The sequence below is a fragment of the Oratosquilla oratoria genome, chromosome 4 (genome assembly GCF_046742065.1).
Source record: "Oratosquilla oratoria isolate Oo_2021 chromosome 4, ASM4674206v1, whole genome shotgun sequence".
Classification (NCBI taxonomy): domain Eukaryota; kingdom Metazoa; phylum Arthropoda; class Malacostraca; order Stomatopoda; family Squillidae; genus Oratosquilla; species Oratosquilla oratoria.
In genome coordinates, this window is record NC_134780.1 from 32,556,570 (window position 1) to 32,578,408 (window position 21,839).

The window sequence follows — 21,839 nt, forward strand, 5'->3', positions numbered from 1 at the left end:
GATGAGTATTTCATCTGAAATGAGTAGATATATATATATATATACATATAGTACCATGACAAACTATGTGAGATCATAAAAATGTAAAATTACATTTATCAATATAGATCTGAAATTTTAGCTTACTCTTTAGAATCATGGCAAAATAAATCAATGTTTCTTTTATTTCATTTAGGCAGATATATATATATAACAATTGTTGACTAAAGTTTCATTAAGTACAAACCTCAAGCCCTACAACAACTGATGACAGTCCTGGAGCCCTCAGATAGAACTCTCTGTTCTTTGAACTGTATTGTATCAATGTCAATAAATCCATTACCCCTAAGGAACCATCCAGAGTCACTGGTTTGCCCCATAGTCTCACAGAAAAAATATATTGTGTTTTTACACTGAATTATGATGATAATTGATGCCAACGAGACCTTTCAATCCTTAAAAAATAAATGAATAATGAAAAAATAAATAAATAATAATTATAATAATAATAATAATTACCGTATTTTTCGGACCATAAGGCACTGGCAAAATCCTTAAAACCGGCCAAAATTGGGTGGTGCGCCTTATCGTGAGGTGCGCCTTATGTGTGGCTTCATTGCAAAAAAAGAAAAAAAAAAAAAATGCCTTGGACAGTGTCGTACTATTTTCACACGTTTCGTAGCTAGCCTGCCGACGGCGACAGTGCATAGGCCTAGCAAAAGTTACAACCAAGTTATAACCATAATGCATGTATCTTGACAAAAAAAAAAAAAAAAAAAAAAAAAAATTCCGGTAACTTCGACAGTTTTCGAGTCCATGCCACCACATTCATTCACGCTATCATGGCTATGACATGATAGCGTCCACAACAAAGACAGCCATTTTGCATTGGTCTAGTCTCGCTCCACTCAGACTGTAGTCGTTTAGGTATTTTTTTAGTTTCGACCATGGGCGCAATATAGCAATAGAAAATTAATTTTTAATTTTGTAAATTAAAATGTATCAACGTAATATGCAAATTTGTGGGCAGAAATGAAAATTAAAAAAATACCTTGCTACAAGCAAATATGCTAATGAACGAAGTCGGTAGAATAAGAACTTTGTATACCCCACAAGCTGAGAGAGTGGTTGAAAAGTCTGCCAACGTCTATCACGACGACGACAACGAGAACGAGTCGGATGACATTTAATTTGCAGGTAACGATTTATTAAACACAGGTTAGGTTAGACGAATTTATCACCCTTTCATCTATCATAACAAACTTGGCGTACCCTTCTTCCGAGAAGACTTCGTTTCTTCCGAAATCTGTTTTAGTACCTTTTTTGTTTTTTTTATTTCAGCTCACAAAATTGCATATTACGTTGATACATTATAATTTACAAAATTAATAATTAATTTTCTATTGCTATATTGCGCCCATGGTCGAAACTAAAAATTTACCTTCATTTGTAATCTTGTGTTTTTAAGTGAATAGAGAATTCTGGGAATGAAACTGCTAATGTTGGTTTTATTCCCCACAGTTCCCGTAACGTGTTTATATTGTTTTTAGGGGTAGTGGTAGGGCAGACCGTCCATGGAGGTGGTCTGATTTCACTGACCAAAGTAAAAAAATATATCATTTATTTTTGTAATATTGCTAAATCCCAACAGATTTTTCTCATTCAACAACGAAAATGTTCAGTTCTGAATGCACTCACATATGCATGATTATCCGATGATGAGACCAGCTGCGCCTTATGGTCAGGTGTGTCTTATGTAAGGACGGGGAATAGAAAATTACGGGTGCGCCTTATGGTACGAAGCGCCTTATGGTCCAAAAAATACGGTAGATGTACATTCAGGTGGATTTTAAAACTTTGAGCTGTATCATATTCAACTGCCTCAGCATGAAACTCATTACATTCATTGACAATACAGCTGGTCAAACTATTGTCATCTACTGAATTAAGGCTGCCCGCACACGAGCAACATGTTGTTGCTAGTTGTCACAAAAAAAAAAAAAAAAAAGGTAAAAAATAGAATGCACACATCTCTATGGGTGACTGCACATGGACAATTTTTCCTGAGGCGACAACAAAAAATTGTGAGGTAGTTGCGGCTGGATCAATTTCTCCGACAACACAATTATTGTCGGCAACTGTGGCAGGCGATAGAAAACATTATTTCAAATGGGAGGTCACAAACGAACAACATTTCGTTGCCGCCACCCAGCCTGATGCTGCCTTGGTGTCTTTCAGACTGCAGTGGTGAGAGGATGTGGTACTACGTCATGTCTGTAATAAAAGAGTTATTTGACTGCGAAACGCTCATAACAGAGGTAGAGAAGAGACCACCTCTTTATGATTTCAAAGGAATACAGCAATAAGAATATAAAAGAAAAGTTGCGGAGTGAGGCTGTGGTGAGAGATTGGAATACTCTCTCCCCTTAGGATAAAAAGGAGAAAGGTAAAAAACATATTGTATTTATTTCAAAGGAAAATGTTAACTATTGTCTGGAAGGTCAATGCATCTACCTGCTTGCCTGTCTGCCTGAATGTATGTATGTATGTATGTTCATATGTATGTATATATGTGTATCTTCTTATGGATGTATGTTCATATGTACAGTATGTATGTTCTTATGTATGTATGTATGTTCTTGTGTATGTATGTATGTCTATAGAATTGTGTATGTGTGTGCTTACGTATAAAATGAGGACACTATAAACAATAGTTGCTGCCATCGTGTGGCTCGTGTGCGGGTGTACCTTACCAACAACTTATCATTGCGACAATTTTTTTATTGTGACCATATTTTGTTGTGATAACCAGCAATAGAATGTTGCTCGTGTGTAGGCAGCCTAAATCTATATCTTCAGAGCTTGAGGCAATTATTCCTCATCCAATTGTCATTTAGTGTTAAAACATGTTCAGTTTTGATATTGTTAATTGCAATTTATATATTAAATGCCCGTATTAAACCTACCCTGTTTCTCCATCTTTTTATGATTCATTTTTTATGTTTGGTAAGAATTTTGTGGCTCACCACTGAACCCTTTACAATTTGTCAATGTTTTGATAACTTTGGAGATGATACAGAAAAAGCATGTTCCAAATGTGGGAACCAGTGATCTTTATAATTGATTGATGATAACTGAGCCTTTAAAACAAAGGATAATGCTATCAATTTGAACAAATGCAATGCTTAGATGTTTAAAGCTAAGTGCTGATAATTGCAGCAAGACTTTTCATTATTTTGTTAAAAAAAAAAAAATTCATCCTTGTACATAACTTTCCACTTGCTTAGGTTAAATTTCCTTAGCCATTTTTGAGAGTTATTCTGATTTTATTAAATCTCTATGAATATCCTGCTTAATGTCATCAGTGAATTTGAAGACATGTAATTTAAGTCCACAGTCTTTGTCATTGATATTTACGATAAACAGAAATGGCTCTAAAAAAAGAACCCCAAGGAACTCCACTCACTATAAATTTCCATGTAGAAATTTTACCACATATAATGACTAAATAAGGTGAGAGTAGGGCAGTGTAGGATGAGGTGCTCAGTATTTTCTGTGTGGTGGTTGTATCCAGGGCAGTTGGAGTCTTTAGACATGCCATTTATATGTTAATGTTGTTTTAATGTAGGATGGTGACCTGAATGCAACTACTCTGGTGTGGTTTTTACTTATTTTGGGAGTGATTATGAGAGGAAGAGGAGGCGAATTAAGTAGAGAAGAAAAGGTTAAAGGTACAGATGGAGAGATGATAATGGAATACATGGCAGTGAGAGGAAGGTGGGCAGAGTATTTTAGGGAGTTGCTAAATGTGAAGGGAGATAGGGAGGGAAAGGTAGTTGCAATGGGAAGCACTAAGAAAATGAGTGATGAGTGAGGAAAATGGAGGAGAAATAAAGATGAAGTGAAGGCAGCTGTTAAGATGATAAGAGCAGGTAAGGCACCTGGGTTGGATGGATGCCACACAGAATGTCTGAAAAAAGGAGGTACAGTGATGGTTGACTGGCTGGTGAGGTTATTTAATGTTTGTTTAAGAGAGGGTAGAGTGCTGGAGGGCTGGAGGAGTGCCTGTATAGTTCCACTTTACAAAGGAAAAGGGGACAAGTGTGAGTGTTGTAGTTTCAGAGGGATCAGTTTGTTAAGTGTAGTTGGGAAGGCTTATGGGAAGATCTTGATTGAGAGGATTAGGAGAAGAACAGAGGGAGTAATTGGTGAGGAACAGTGTGGATTTAGGACAGGTAGGGGTTGTGTAGATCAGATTTTTGTGGTAAGAGATATGTGAGAAAGCTATAGGAAAAGGTAAGGATGTTTTTTGGCTTTAATGTATTTGGAAAAGGCTTATGACAAGATAGACAGGAAAACACTGTGGGAGATATTGCAGATATATGAGATAGGAGGAAAGCTGTTAAGAGCAGTCAAGATTTTTTACAATAGTAGTAGAGCTTGTGTTAGGATTAGAAATGGATAGAGTGAATGGTTTGAGGTAAAGGTGGGACTTCATCAGGGATGTGTTATGTCACCTTGGCTGTTCAACTTATACATGGATGGGGTGGTGTGAGAGGTTGCAAGGGTAGTGGGTCAGGGATTGGAGATTGTTAAAGAAAATGGAGAAAAGTGGGAGGTGAGCCGGTTGTTTTTTTGCTGATGACACTGCTTGTAGCAGGATCAGAGGAGGGATTGAAGAAGTTAGTGACAGTGTTTGGGAAGGTATGCAAAAGAAGGAAGTTGAAGATAAATGTTGGTAAAAGTAAGGTGATGAGATATACAAAGGGGGCAAGAGGCAGTTGACTGGAAGTGAATATTAAGGGAGACTGGAAGAAGTGGATAGTTTTAGATACTTGGGTGCAAATGTGACAGGAAAGGGAGGAGTGGGGGTGGAGGTAGAATGTAGATTGAGAGATTGGGGGATTAAAAAGTGTTATGAGAAATAGACATTTGGGAATGGATGCTAAGAGGAGATTGTAGGAAGGAGTGATTGTGCCAACAGCACTGTATGGGGCAGAAACATGGAACATAAGAGAAGAAGAGAGGAGTTTGAATGTGTTTGAGATGAAATGCCTGAGAAGTATGATAAGGGTTACTAGGCTAGATAGAGTAAAAAATGAGGAGGAGAACATGGGTGGAAAGGGAGTTGGGCAATAGGGTAGATGAGAGAGTATTGGGATGGTTTGGACTCATAGAAAGAATGAGTGAAGAAAGACTAGTAAAAGAGGTGTGGATGGCAGAAGAAGTGGAAGGAGTGAACATGAGGGGGTGTCATAGGATGAGATGGATGGATGGGGAAAAGGGGCATAGGGAAAGAGGGAAACGTCTGTTGAGGAAGGACGGGAGAGGACAGAAAATATGGGTAAATGGAGAATAGTTGTGTATGGATGATGCTGTGATGCATGAAGAGGGAGGGGGAATGGGTGGAGGATGGGGGTGCGGGAGTATGTATGAAAAATAAATTGATGCAGACTGAAGGGATTTCTCCCCATCTTCTCCTTTTCTGCATGAGGGGACGGAGAGGGGGGTTCACCAATTTAATGAAGTGGCCTTGCTGTGGATGTGCTGTGTCTTGCAACACTGCTTCTGACCCAGGGCAGTGGACAAGATGCAGGGATGACCCATCATTCAGGAGGTGCCAAGATAAGAGAAGGGAAGAGGGTAGAAGGGAGTGGAGTATGTAGGGGATGGAATGGGTGGGAGTGGTTTCTATGAATTTGTTTTTTGGCTACCTCCCTTGTAGGGTGGAAAAAGCCTTTGGTATACGTATGTATCAATGGATCACATGAAGAAACGTCACCCCAGACTTCGACAGGGTGACAATTCTTCATGTGAGCTATCCTAGGGTAATATATCTTCATGTGGGCCATCGTGGGTTTATGATTTTTCAGTTGTATAAGTTGATGACAATAAGCATAACCCTCATTCAACCTAACCTAATCTTTATTTCCATTGTTGATGTTTGGCGTACTGGGGTGCCAATTCTTCAGGTGTTATCTCATGGGGTGACAATTCTTCATGTGGGCACTCTGGGGTGACAGTTCTTATACACATGTCATGTCATGCCATAATATAAAATGTGTATACATGAATATTAAACATGATCATTGAATATCTAATCAATCTCAAAGTATTATCAAAATAATAATAAACTTTCAATTCCACACAAAATACAAGTCTACAGTACATACCTTAGATAATCTTTGCTCTTTCATTCTTTATATCAACCCCCATTTATTCTTATGGTAAACATGCTAATTCATGCATGTGTCTGAATCCCCCAGTAATACTACATAAGTGTTAGTCTTTTGATTGTCAGTAGGAAAGAGAGAGATTGAATCCACTCTTGGCTCTACATTCAAAACAATTCCAATAATGGAGTGGATTCTGTTGACATACGTTGTGAACATAAATCATACATTGTTCATACATCACAAGAAATTAAAGCAAATACTTCCTTGAATTCTCACACACTAACTAGAACCCAATAATTTCAGATGTATAACATATACACAGATATGTTCATCTTCAAAATACTTTGATTTCGTCTGGCGAAATGCGCTTGCGTGAGAAAGAGAAAACAGAAGACACAACACAACAGAAAACACAATACACACAAGGTGTGACTATGCCACAGTAACACCCATATCAATCATATAACTGAATACAGTATTATGTTTATTTCTCACTTCATTATTACTAAATTTTGACTGTAAATGGTGAATTAGTATGACAGGTTTGATACTTTCATATATCAGTCACCCAATGATATCTTCGGCATGTATAATACTGTCAAATAAGACAATTTGAATGATACATAAATGGACTGGGTCACAGCATGTTTGTATGGAGGATCACAGCCTAAACAATAGATGCTGAAATACCCTACTCTACATAAAGGGTAAATCAGAAGTGGCAGCAAGAGTTGTACACCAATGGCATATAGGTTACACACCATTTGTGGAATCCCAACCAAAATATTAGACAAAGAGAAACTCTTGCAGCATGCAGGTATGTACTGCATCAGATAGTCACTGCTGATGAACATGTAAGTGGCTTTTCAGGTTTTTCACCTCATAGATGAGAAAAGATGGAAAAAAAAACTGATTGTAGTTTCTGTGGTTTCTTCATAAAATGGAGGATATAAACAAGATTATGTGAATCCAAACAGCAGAGACTAAAGTGGTTCCCAGCCTTTCAGACAAACCATACCAGGAGACTAGAAGTTCTGAAGCTGCTAATAAAACTCAGAAGAGGAAGAAGTGACATGATCAAATTGAAAATTATTATAAGTTTGAAGGATGTCAACAAACAAAATTTTCTGTACATATGCATCAATGGCCCAATATAAATCTATAGATGAATCCAAAGCTAAGTAAGATAAATGTAGTAAAAGAGATGGAACCCCACAAACATAACTCTTTTTTCTTATGTGGATTAGGTAAATATAAAGAAAGAAAAGAAAAAGTTAATAGGATCTCAGTGTTCATGACAACATACGAAATGGATAAAGCTGATAGATAATGCCTCTTTGTTTGGGACAGGAGGGCATTATAAAAATAGAAAAAATAAAACATTGGTTAAACTAGAACCCCTTTATGAAGATTACATAAGAAGTAGGCAGAGAACATAAGTGATGGGTTAAGAAATAGAGGATCCTCCTTGCAGAATGTGTTACAAGAGAAAAGGATTGATGACTAGGCTGGCTGGAAGAAGCTGATTCAAACTGACAGATTGAAATAGACCTACCAGGTGGATAGTGAAAAGTGAGGGACATCGTGAGGACATGACAACAAACAGAAAAATACTACATATCTGAAGGCTGTCAAGAAATAGTTTCCTGAACAGATACTTTAACCCCTGGAATAAAATGGATGATATATCCCAAGCTAAAACCATAAACAAATTTAAAGCTAGTTATAAGAGATGGAGAGAAAGAGATGGGACTCCATGAGCATAGGTGGTGAGGAGCCTATGCCAAGGGGTGCATAGTTGTGGTTGAAGCCATCACCTTTGCCCTATGCTGGGAGTTGGAGAAGAAGAATGAGGGATTTGAACCCACAATTAAGCAAATGTGATACCAGCATCCTTCTCATTGCACCACCAGCTCCGTCCAAATAATTCAATTAAGTAAATACACTAATACAATGCACACAGTGGTCTAATATTTGTTCCCATAAAGATGTATGTGAAGGCCCAAGGACTACTGTTAGGTACTGCAGGGTTTGGGGTTTCTAGTTGATGAAACTTAAAGCAATAATTTTACAATCATATATGATATACATATAAATATCCATATGGTATATACACTTACCTATACAGACACTTTTAAAGGTATTTACCTAGTTGTATTTACCTAGTTGTATTTTGCGGGAAGGGGAGCTATGCTCGTGTTGTCCCGCCTTTGTATCTTGCAGTGTCTAGTTTGTTTTTAAACTCATGAATGGTTTTTGCGCATACTATTTCATTGTCCAGTTTGTTCCAAGTGTCCAAAACTCTATGAGGAAAACTGTTTTTCTTCAGTTCTCTTCTATAGCTATGTTTTTTTATTTTCTTTCCATGTCCTCTTGTGTTTCTTTTGTCCCAGTTAAGTAAGTTCTCACTATCGAGTACCTCTGTGCCTTTCATGATTCTGTAGATGGTCAATAGGTCACCTCTCTCTCTTCTTTGCTCCAGTGTCGGTAACTCCAGTTTAGCCAATCTCTCTTCGTATGATAGGTTTGCAAGTGCAGGTGCCATTTTTGTAGCTGCTCTTTGGATTCTTTCTATTTTCTTTATATTCTTTTTGGTACTGGGGGACCACAATGTCGCTGCATACTCTAATCTAGGCCTTATCAATGTAACCAATATTTTTTTCATCATGTCTTCGTCCAAGTATGTAAACGCCACTTTTATTGATCTTAGCAAATTGTAAGTCTCCCCGACAATTTTGTTAATCTGTATGAAGACATAACAAGGAGAAAATGGTTATGAGGGTGACAAGGAAGAAAAATAATGGTCTTAGTTAAAGGTATTTGTAATACTTACATTTTTGTATTGTGTGAAGAGAACCAGCCAGCAGTGGAAAAGTGCTATTGCAATTATAAGAAAAGTGAGGGATACTGCTGCTGAAAAAACACCTGAATATGGGTTGTGGATTACAATTAATACTGGGAATACAAATATGCACACTAGTGCAATCAGGATCCTTAGACCAATGAAAACCATGTATGGAATCATCAGAGCTGGTTTTTCCTGTAGAATAAATAAGTGAGGTAATGTTAGTACACAATTTTGAGCCTAAATGTCTGAAGTTCCAAGTAGATAAAAATTTTGAGAACCTGCGTTGATTTTAAAGTAATTTTTGTTCAGTTCAATGTCAGGAACTCCCTCTGCAAGAAGGCTAGGATGGTGGCACCTTATGGAAGATTTTTTTGAAATGGCAAATTTAATCTATTCTGCCCTTCCTATGGACTCCCTCAGCCAAGCAGCCTCAAATTACTTCCATTCCAACCTTGTACCCAAATAGTGAGATTCTAAACAACTTGGTCATTTAGGATCCCAAATTTAAAAGTAATGTAATTTGAATAGATTTCTTTGTTATATTTCAAAAGAACTAATATTTTCATTACATAATCACAGTAGGAAAAGTAGGTACAATAAAATACTTACATAAAGCACACCACACACTTCCAATCCTGACAACAGCATGGTAATAACGGAAACCACAACCACAACAATATACAGAATAATCACTGTCAGTAAGAGAAAAAAATAAATCATTAGTTTATATATATATATATATATATATATATATATATATATATATATAAGCGTCACCTAGCGGCTGCCTTACGGAACTAAATCGCAGCCCGCGTATTTTAACTTTCCGGATTTCGCGTTACTCTGAGGAATTTGTGTAATGTGAGGAATACCCCCTAGTTTTGGACACCGCTTTAATGTGAAATCGCGTAATGTGAACCCGCGTAAAACGAGGATTACCTGTATATGATATATATAATATATATATATATATGATATATATATATATATATATATATTATATATATATATATATATACATACATACAATGTTCTCTCGCCACTTCGCGCTTCATGTTTTGTGGCTTCAGTGTTTCACGGGTTTTTCCAAAATATTCATAAAAAAAAAAAAATCATCAAAAAATAAAAATAAAAAAATACAGCCATATTGTGGAAGGACGCGTTGTTTCATGTTGATGCGTGAGAGAGAAGGTTTCCCTGCATGCCAAACAAAGAGATGAGTTGACTCAGAGTCTTTGTACATGCCTGTACTATACTGTACTGTACATGCCACGGGCACTCATATAAGGCACGTGATTGGTTCCCGGGGCGACATCGACCAATGAGAGCACGAGTGGATTTATCCCGTCAACTGATTGGCTACACATCATCGCAGCCTAAATCTTCCCTTGTTGTGTCTCGCCAGTCTCGTCCACACAGTTGACTGTCTCACATACTGTATCTTAGTGTTGTGTTTGCAATAACTTTTTTTTTATTAGTTAAGCCCTTACAATGCCGCCTAAGTGCTGTACCCCTGTGAAAGCTTCCTCCGGGGTGCCCAAGAGGAAGAAGATGATGATGACCATCAGCAAAAAAGTGAAACTTTTAAATATGATCAAAGAGGGCAGAAGTTATGCATCTGTGGCACCCTATTATGACGTAAATTAATCTACAGTGCGGTACATCAAGAAAGAGGACGCAAACATCCGCAAAACTGCTTCAATAACCTTCAATAAGGAAGCAAAATGTGTGGTAACTCCGTGTAATAAGAGAATTGTGAAAATGGAAGCTGCATTGGCATTGTAGATTGCTGATTGCAGGGAAAAGACTGAGTTTGAACACTAATATGATCAAGACAAAGGCCAAAGCTCTCTACGACCAAATCTTGCCCAATGACGACAATGAAGAGGCTGAAGAAGGTGCTGACAAACCTGACGAACCTCAAGCCAGTACTAGCGTTGCCAGGAGTGATTCGCCTCCTCGAGGATGAGACTTTTCAGCCAGCAAAGGCTGGTTCGAAATTTTCAAAAAAGATACGACCTCAGAAGCGTGCCTCTTTATGGTTAGGCTTCCTCTGCTGACAACGATGCTGCTCGTCATTACGTGGAGAAAGTTTCCTAACCTCATCAGTGAGGGAGGCTACCTCCCTGAGCAAGTTTTTAAAATGAATGAAACAGGCCTTTTTTGGAAGAGGATGCCTTCGCGTACATTCCTCTTCAAGGACGAAGTGAAAAGGCCAGGCCCCACAAGGACCGTGTGACTGTCGTCATGTGTGGGAATCCTGCAGGTTTTATGCTTAAGCTAGGCCTTATTTATAAAGCCAAAAATCCACGGGCATTAAAAAACAAAATTAAGGCTCTGCTGCCCGTGTACTGGATGCATAACTCCAAGGCCTGGATAATGAAAGCTCTGACCCTTGAATGGTTCCTCTATTGCTTCATTCCCCAGGTGAAGCTGTACCTGGCTGAAAAGGGCCTCCCCTTTAAAGTCCTTCTGATGGACTGTGCAGGAGGCCATGCAACGGACCTGCAATATGATAGGGTGCAGATAGTTTCTGCCCCCGAACACCACATCTCTAATTCAGCCGATGGATCAAGGTGTCATTCATGCCTTTAAGGCACTCTACACTCGCTCCATGATGGAGGGCCTCATCTTGACAGTTGACGACGACAATGAAGAATTCACCTTGAAAGCATACTGGCATAGTTATGACATTTCCTCTTGTTTGTCTAATATCCAGCAAGCATTGAAGGACATGAAAAGTGAGACCATAAATTCTAGCTGGAAGAAATTATGGCTGAATGTGGTGCATGACTATCCAGGCTTCACTCCTGACAAAGTTCATCACTCAGCGGTAGAGAAGGCGGTGAGGCTGGCTCGCATTATAAGGAATGAAGGATTTGTCGACATGACGGAAGAAGACATCAGCGCCCTTATCGATTGCAACTCGGACCCACTGACAGATGAAGACCTCCTTGAGATGACAAAATCTGCAAGTGAGAAAGAAAACGAAGAGGAAGACGAAGAAGAAACTGAAAAGCGTGGCCTTACCCTTGAGAACCTACAACAATTGTGCAACATGACAAGGGTAATGCAACAATTTGCACAAGACATTGATGACAATATGGTTTGAGCTGTTGAGTTTAGCAATCATGTTGACGGGGTTATGTCCTTGTACAGGGGAATTTTGAAGCAAAAGAAAAAACAAAGACAGCAACTACCCAACACCATGTTTTTCTCCAAGGTAAGATCCCCAGGTACACCGTCAGCACCTCCAGCAGAAGAGTCTCCGAGTGAACCTAAAGCCTCAACGAGTCAAGTGAGAGCCTCTCCACCACCAACACAAGCCTCTTCGCCTCTCTCAGAAGGCAATGTTGATGAATGTTAATTACTGTATAATAAATGTTAATTATTGTATAAGGTTTTATAATTAAAGATTTGAATAAATATGTGTACTGTTGTAACCTTTGTCTCAAATATCTAAAGTATAAGTAGTGTTTACATATTTTGAACATTCTGGTACCCACATACACGAAAATTCCTAGGGGGGGGGCAAATCCTACTTCACGGTTTTTCACCTTTCGTGGGGGGTTCTGGTCCCATTAACCGCGAAAAATGAGGGATTACTGTATATATATATATATATATAACACTGCAATGTTTCTTTTCCATCTTTCTCACTTTTAATTCTTATATTCATTTTCTCACAGATTCCTTTTCCTATTTCTACCTCTTCCACCATAGTAATTCTTTTCACTACCCTTGTCACACTATTTCCCATATTCCCCTTTGTGTCCCTCCTCCATGTTCTGTTTTCCCTCACCCACCTGAACATTTTGGCAAAGCACATTATGTCTGGCTTTTTATCCTTTAGTCATTCATTTCTAAGTTTGCTGTTATCAGTTCATATATATTTGTATAGGCTATTTCAAATCCTTTTCTTTTTCTTTTAAGGAAATGCTCAATTTTCTGATATATCATTCCCTACCAAAGCTCTGTCTTCTCTTGTTCATTCCTCATCTAGTTTTTCCCTTAGCTGCCTCTAACAATATTAATGATTTCACTTTCTTCCTCTTTTGCATATCTTCTTACCCAAAATTTCTTGGATTGGTTTATACTTGCTAGATTCCATGTCTTATCAATGAATTGATTCACTATGTATGTGCCTTCCTCATTGCCAAGTAGTGCTTGTACTCTTTCTTCTGATTTCTGTCTTTCTTTTATTTCTCACTCTTTTTGGTAAATCTTCCTCATGCCATCCTTCCATTAAAATATATATTTATTTGTTTTCCATTTCTCTTATCACCAGTTCTCTATTCTCAGACACCCTCATCACCTCTTTATCCATCACCTTGCTGTTCCATAATTTTAATAACTGTATTTGTTCCTCTTATAATTTTGATTACCCTTTATGCCCTTGTTTGATTTTTCTAATATATTCTTTAATTCTTCATTCATGAGCCTTCTCATTGCTCTGCTTCATGATGTTCTCCAACTTCATTTGTGTGTATCTACCTAATTTACTTAATTGTATTTATTCATCTAATTGTAGTATAGAGGAAAGGAGCAATGCTCATGTCGTATTATCTTCACCTCTCCAATTGATCATATCTAACCTCAAATTCATATACAGTTCTGTCTTGTTCTATATCCTTAATTTCCAATTACAGTACCATATTTAGATTTGAGTTTATATATTGCTCCAGTTTGCATCTTCTAAGTTATACATCTATATGGGAAACTGTATTTCTTCACATCCTTTACACATGTAGTCTTTCTTAACCACTTTGGTATGATGACACCTACGTAAGCGTCATGAGGTGTGAGTGGATACATGAGGATGCTGGCATTGCCATCTTGATTACATATACAACCACTCCTCGTTTAACGACGACAATTGGGACCAGCGCGCCGTCGTTAACCGAATTGGTCGTTAAGCGGAAGTGTATACATATACGTACATGTACTGTATGTACAATGTCCAGCAATACATGTATCTTTATTTTCGTGTATTTTCCCTCTTTTATACAGTACATTAAAGCTTTATTTGTTTATTTACGGTGGTTAGGTTCCTGAAATTACCGTATATGACCAAATCCGCGTATGCTGACATTCCATATTGAATACCGGGGTATTTTTCTAGTTTCGACCATGGGCGCAATATAGCAATAGAAAATTAATTATTAATTTTGTAAATTAAAATGTATCAACGTAATACGCAATTTTGTGGGCGGAAATGAAAGTAAAAATATCTTGCTACAAGAAAATATGCTAATGAACGAAGTCGGTAGCATAGATCGGGACGCCATCTTGTCGTCTGCCAACGTCTCTCACGACGACGACAACGAGGACGAGCCGGATGACATTTAATTTGCAGGTAATGATTTATTAAACACAGGTTAGGTTAGTTTAGTTTAGGTTAGACGAATTTATCATCCTTTCATTTCTTCGACATCGGCATCTATCATAACAAACATGGTGTACCATTCGTCCGACATGACTTCGTTACTTACGAGATCTGTTTTAGCATTTTGTTTATTTCCGCTCACAAAATTGCATATTACGCTGATACATTATAATTTACAAAATTAATAATTAATTTCCTATTGCTATATTGCGCCCATGGTCGAAACTAAAAATTTACCACTACCGGTATATACTGTACCCCAGGTAGTTTTTGCAGCTTGCAGGATGGTAATGTAGACCTAAGCTTCAGAACACTTTACCTCACAGGTAATATCCACCATACAAGTACATTTATAACATCATACAAATTTGCCTCAGCCAACTTAATTATCGTACACGACGTTGTAACTTCGGGAGATTTACATTAAACGAATATTGGTCTGTCATAAAGCCCGTCGTTACTCCGAGTTGTCGTTAACCGAGTAGGTCGTTAAACGAGGAGTGGGTGTATATATTTTTTGTACTTGTATATGAGTTACCCCTGGATTCTGTGAACTGGTTTGATCATGTTTGCTGTGTTTATTATTACTCAGAGTAAAAGAGAACAAGTAATACAGCAGTGACTTTATATTTTATAATGTGAGTAGTGTGATGCAAATTACATATGGCAGCCAATGCTGCATGCAAAAATTTGAGTATTGAAGTGGGTTATTTATTCCCATGACCTCTTAAAGTCCTCCAATCCCTAATCAAGATATCTCTTCTGTCATTGTAGTTTATCCTCTTTAGCAACCTGAATACTGTAATCATATTACCTCTTTCTTTTTGGTCTTTGAAAGTTGGTAGACCTAGTGCTTCTAGTCTCTGCTCATATGGTTTATCTTCCAGGGTGGGAACCAGTTTGGTTGATGCCCTTTATATTCTAACAGCCATGCTTATATCCTTCACTCTATTTGGGGACTATACTACTGGCATATATTCTAGTCTTGGATGGATCAGGGTTTCTATTGTGATATTATAATTCTGTTAGCTTTATGTATAGATGTACAATGTAAAAGTGATGCATCATTGTGTGTGTGTTCATACATATAGCAAGCATGAATGTTCCAGAACTTTACAAATTGCCATTTCTGTTTACATGATTAATTATAATTTCATTTTGTAATGCAAAAGTTGAATGAATGAGATACAGATTATTAATACTATTAAATTTAGATTATTGTATAACTGAGATTTGGATGTGTGTAATTTCTGTGTGCAAGAAATTAATTAGAAAAATGGAATGAATGCAACTATCAGGATACGCCATGTCCAAGCTTGAAGTGACGCGTATGGGTCAGATTAGCGAGCGAGCTGAGAGAGAGACAAGTGCTTCGTGTGCGTGTGGAAGTAATTGTTTCCCTGTGCTGTGAAATAAACACCTTGAAATTCTATGTGTGTTTCCTAATACCAATTGTTGAACCAAACAACAAATTGGTGGATCAGCGGTGGAATACAAACAATTACGTAAGGACAAGTGAAAATTTCCCCTCCCGCCCTCCCACGGAAGGGCACCTACGAACGTGTTTCAAATATTCTACGTGCAATTCCAAGCTTCTGCCAAAGTAATTGTCTTACGACAGATACCGGCATAGGTGACCTAATTCCTGCTCTCCAAGTATCTCAGCCCTGCAAGACGGCATTCCACAGCTGCTTAGGGTCACCTCAACTCCACACCCACGTTCGTCCAGCACCAGGCATTGAAGCTACTTCCTGTTTCACTACCCCAACCCACCATTCATGTACAACCACTCCTTGTTTAACGACGACAATTGGGACCAATGTCGCCGTCGTTAACCGAATTGGTCGTTAAGCGAAAGTGTATACATATACGTACATGTACTGTATGTATAATGTCCAGCAATACATGTGTCTTTATTTTCGTGTATTTTCCCTCTTTTATACAGTACATTAAAGCTTTATTTACTGTTTTGATAGTACAGAAAGCCCTCAAATAACACGGTGGTTAGGTTCCTGAAATTACCGTGTATGACCAAATTCGCGTATGCTGACATTCCATATTAAATACCGGGGTATTTTTTTAGTTTCGACCATGGGCGCAATATAGCAATTGAAAATTAATGATTAATTTTGTAAATTAAAATGTATCAACGTAATATGCAATTTTGTGGGCGGAAATGAAAATAAAAAATACCTTGCTACAAGCAAATATGCTAATGAACGAAGTCGGTAGCATAGGACTGGGACGCCATCTTGTCGTCTGTCAATTGACAGCCACGGTACTTCCGACAGTACCTCGCCAGGTATATTTTCTTGAAGGAATGTTATGGAGCGGAGATATGTGCATTCCTTCAAGCTGCAAGAACTTTGTATACCCCGCAAGCTGAGAGAGTGGTTGAAAAGCCCGCCAACGTCTCTCACGACGACGACAACAAGGACGAGCCGGATGACATTTAATTTGCAGGTAATGATTTATTAAACACAAGTTAGGTTAGTTTAGTTTAGGTTAGACGAATTTATCATCTTTTCATTTCCTTGACGTCGGCATCTATCATAACAAATATAGCGTACCATTCGTCCGACACAACTTCGTTACTTACGAAATCTGTTGTAGCACCTTTTTTTTTCCGCTCACAAAATTGCATATTACGTTGATACATTATAATTTACAAAATTAATGATTAATTTTCTATTGCTATATTGCGCCCATGGTCGAAACTAAAAATTTACCAATACCAGTATATACTGTACCCAAGGTAGTTTTTGCAGCTTGCAGGATGGTAATGTAGACCTAAGCTTCAGAACACTTTACCTCACAGCTAATATCCACCGTACAATTTGCCTCAGCCAACTTATCGTACACGACATCGTAACTTCGGGAGATTTACGTTAAACGAATATTGGTGTCATAAAGCCAGTCGTTACTCCGCATTGTCGTTAAACGAGTGGTTGTATTACCGAAGATACATCCACAATTATTTTAAAATTGCAGCTCCTCTTACCTCACTGCTAAAGAAAGATGTTCCTTTCCACTGGTCAACTTAATTTTAGTGTTTCGAAAATTACACAAGGTCACTTGTTCCTGGAACATTCGAATTACTTGACGAGTAATGTAGGTATACGTGTCACATTCGTTGGCACTTTGTTTATAAGTGTCACGTATTTCGGGGGGTGGGTGGAGCTGCCACCAGTGTAATGATCTAGCCTTTCCTGGTGGGTTAATCAAAATCACAAGACCTTTCTAAAAGTCTAATACAAAATGATTACACTGGCAGACTTTCCTTGTCTGCTTTCCACCTCAAGACTGACAGATCTCTCTGTTTGTTAGGACTGTGGATCTTGTCCACTAGTTGTTCCCTACACTCTTGAAGTATCCAGTTTGATATCCTGTCAGGTCCTGAAGCTTTTATCACATCCAATGATCCCAAGAGATTGAATACTTCCTTCACTTCTACATTTATATCTGCTAAACCATTTTCTTTTACTCCCCTTGATTTTCACTCTTTTGTAAAGATCAGTTGGAAACTTTTATTCATTATTTCAGCCTGAGCTGAGGCCTCTTGTAAATGTCACCACAAACTATTAACTTGGTGATTTCTTCTGTGTCTCAATTTACCATTTATAAACCTGTAAAACATTTTTGGTTCATCTTTGCATTTATCTACTATACCTCATTCCAAATTGCTTTCTTCCTTTAAATTTTTGTATATTCATTCCTAGCTTGTTTGTAAACTTTTTATTATTTCTTTTCTTCCATTTTCCCCAAGCAATGACCCTGGCCTTTTAGCAATCTCACATTTCTTGTTTAACCAATCCTGTTTCTGGTTCTTCCTTTCTCTAGTCTTTGGCACATGTTTGTTCATTCTACCAATGTAAATGTCAAGAGAGATTTCCCATTTCCTCCTTATTCCTGTGGTATTCATGAATTCCTCCCAGTTTGCTTTCCTAAAATTGAGTCTCCCTTGCCTATGTGATTCATTCCTTGGCTCTATTTCCTCATCCTCCAGCTGAAAATCAATTATAACTTGGTCATTTTTTCTGTTGGGCAAAGGTAGTTCAAGGAGCTGATGATGTCTGGCTGTTTGGTTAGTAACAGATCTAATATTGTGGAAGCAAGGTCTCGTCTTACCTGGGTCACTTCCTTTACCCACTGGGTCATTGTGTTTTCTATTGCCATACTCACCAGAGTATTTTCCCAGGAATCTGCTTTGCTGTTTGTTTCCTATTCCTCCCAGTTTACTTCACTGCAATTAAAATCTCCAATAAGGACTATGTTGCTATTTTGTTCAATATTTTTCTTTAGGAAAAGAGCTGCATCCAATAACATTTCTTAATATTCAATTTCATTCCATGCTCTTGTCTTGGGGGGAACATATTGCTTCATCCTTGTCCTCACTCAGATTTGCTTCTTCCACCTTTATCTCACTTCACACCACAAACATTATCTCTCCACCCTTTTTATCTTCTCTCTCTCTTCTCCAGGAGTATCTGTTGTTCCCCAGCTGTATATAATTTTTTTTTGGGGGTGCAGACTCCACTAGACACAAATCATCAAGCTCATTTATAATTGGGTAGTCATTTATTCCTAAAGCTGATAGTAAACCATCAACATTAGCATATGCTACTCTAAATTTCCTTGTAGTGCTTCCTTTGCCATACTGCCTTCCTGCTTTCTTAGAAACAATTTCCTCACCTGGTTGACATCCCACTAAAAAAACTGCTGTTTATTTTTTCTTAATTCTTCCTATTATTTTTTGGTTTTGGCTTCCTCTAAGAGTTTCTGTGTCTTTGCTCATTCCTTTACATTAGCATCTTTCCTAATACAAATATTTTTTAACTTTTCTTATGCTAACTTCCAAGACTTGCTGATTACTTCTTTTGCCATGGCTTGTGATTTAGACTTAATTTTCATTGGATGTGCGCATTTTCTTTTGTATTTGCCTAACCTATACATGCTATCAATCTAGTCTGTTACATCCAAGTCCTTCCCAAGAGTTGATGTAAATTCCCTAATGATTTTCATTTCTTGTTCTTGGCATAACTTCCATGTGTTATATTCTTCTTGGCATCCAAAGAGTAAAACTCATCTAAACTTGTCTACATCTCTGACAAGAAAGTCTATCTTTATATATACATATATATATATATATATGTATATATATATATATATATATATATATATATATATATATAAAACTGGGACTATTCCTTCTTTTAGGCTATCTCTTTCCTGTTGCTCCATGATCTCTTTAAAAGTTACCCTATCTCTCCTATCCTCATTTGTTGTTGGCCTATCCTCTTTTTCCTCCATGGTGTTGATATTTTTTTCTTCATTTGTCAAAGTTTCATTTTCCCTTCTCAATTTATCAATCTCTGTTTTCTGACCCAGGTTTGTTTCCTTTTCTTGCTCAAGATTTTGCTCCAGATCATGCAATCTAGCCCTGTGGGAGGAAATCAAGTCTAGATCTTTTCAGTTCTGTAAGAATTTCAATTACCTCCATGGTAGAGTATCGAACTTGAGACTTATCTTCCTTTTCAAATTCACTGCCTGCACTACATTAAGTTTTTCATTGGACTTACCTTTTTGAGTGGGTCATTCCATACCAAGTAGTCAGATTTTAGAAATCTACCCCACCTCACCACCTCAGATTTTGATGAAATTGTGTCTACAAATTGGTACTTAGCCAAAATTAATGTGTGCAAAAGTTTAGCTCTGTGGGTGGTATAGTTCCTGAGATACAATACCCCCCATTTTCTCCCCAAACAATGGCCTGTGGAATGGCCCTTACATGAAAGCGTTGTCAGGCCTTTACTTAGTGGTTATGTGCTTTGTATTGCTGAAAATTACAATACCCTTCTAAAATTTAGCAAGGATTTAAAAAATTAAATTGGTTATGGCCTGGGTGACTTAGTTTATGCACAAACTGAGATTAAACAAAGAAAGAAAAAAAAAAAAATTACTGGTGACTGACCTGTGTTATACTTATGAGCCTATGTCTCCTGAACATGGTTGTATAACCCAGAATTTTTTTTTTCCTGGAATGGCATATAACTTTTTCAATTGTGGGCCAAATTAGAAGTTTTTCTGTCAAATTGTTTCTGTATTAGAGTCCATCTTATTTGGTTTCAGACTGAAAAATGCAAAAAATGCCCTATGTTTAGTTATCTTTTTGACCATCACACCAGTTTCTGATCCTTTTTTGCTTGATATAATTGGAAAGAGCACATCAGGAAGCTTTAGAGGCCAAAACATTTTTTGGTGTTTAAGCTGCTTCTGGGTCAAATTCTGCTTTTTTTTTGTGTAATATATCAGACAACATGATGGTACTTGTAATCCTGCATTGGTCCATGGTGACTGTGCCACTACCAATTCTGTTCTTTGTGAGCTCTGGTCACAGCATTGGTATCCCCTTTGCCTAGGGACAACACCCAACAACTGTGTGGGTCCAGCCATGAGCCATCCCACCCACCTCTCATCCAGTTGTACATGCTGTTCCAGTGTTGATTTTCTTCTCCAAGGTTCCCAAACCCATTGTGGGTTTCTTTTCCAAGGTTTCCAAACCTTTTGTGAGTTTATGGTTCCCAAGCCATAGTCAGTTTTCTTCTAAGCAGCCTGCACATCCTGCACAACAGCATCAGGCAAACTATAATTCCTTCCCAGTGTTGAAGCTGTTGGTGCAGGAACAATGCACAGAATATGATATTCTGGAATCCAGCACTTGTCAATTGTAGATGGCCAGTGGAAACTCTTGCCAGGTCCATGTGGGTGCATGAATGTAATAAAGGCATCTTTATCTTCCACTGACACTTTGCAGACGTTGCCAATCCACCAATTTTCATTGTAAATGCAGGCAACATATTGGCTAGGATGGAGGCTTGCAAGTATCACAAAAACTTTGTCTAGTGTTGATACTGTGGTTAAATGATGTGGAGTCTGCAGATACTTGGCTGACACACAGCTGGCTGTTATCAATTGACTTGAAAGAGTGGTTTTCCCTGGTTCCAGCCACAGTACAGGTATGTGCTTTGGAAAATTGCTTATCTTGCTGTTCCTTGGCTGCTTCAACTTCGTAGTTGCTGATGAAGAAACTCTTCACTCCTGGCACATTTCTCAGAAAATTTGAACAAGTCTTCAGCAGTGAGAATGTGGCCCTCATGTGGGGACTGCAGACTTGCTCTTTGTGCAACTCGCTTCAGGGTACCTCCAATTCCATCACAAGGAGACTTTCCATGGGAAATGGCAAAAAAGTTCCATTCTGCTGAGATTCCATAATCTTTAAAGTGGTGGCAAAGGTTTGTAAAGCTCTTGTAGTTCTTGTACTGGACTGCAGAACCATCACTGAAGTAGTGAATGTGTCAAATAGCACCCATGCTTGCTTTCAGATACTGCAAAACTTTTCTGATGAACACAAAAACTGTCACTGCATTGTGCTATAAGCAGTCACTGATGA

General features: G+C 38.0%; 1 protein-coding gene across 2 annotated transcripts in view; it reads right to left on the reverse strand.

Moving 5' to 3' along the window:
* The window catches only part of LOC143024750 (uncharacterized), a 42,404-nt gene that overhangs the window by 238 nt on the left and 20,327 nt on the right, over positions 1-21,839 (reverse strand). For both annotated transcript variants that reach the window (XM_076183859.1, XM_076183860.1), the window contains exons 4-6: positions 9,613-9,695; positions 8,989-9,195; positions 1-14 (exon numbers count right to left, since the gene is read on the reverse strand). The exon at positions 1-14 is cut by the window's left edge and continues 238 nt beyond it. In XM_076183859.1, the coding sequence (XP_076039974.1) occupies positions 1-14; positions 8,989-9,195; positions 9,613-9,695 (304 nt within the window). The remainder of the gene's footprint in view (positions 15-8,988; positions 9,196-9,612; positions 9,696-21,839) is intronic.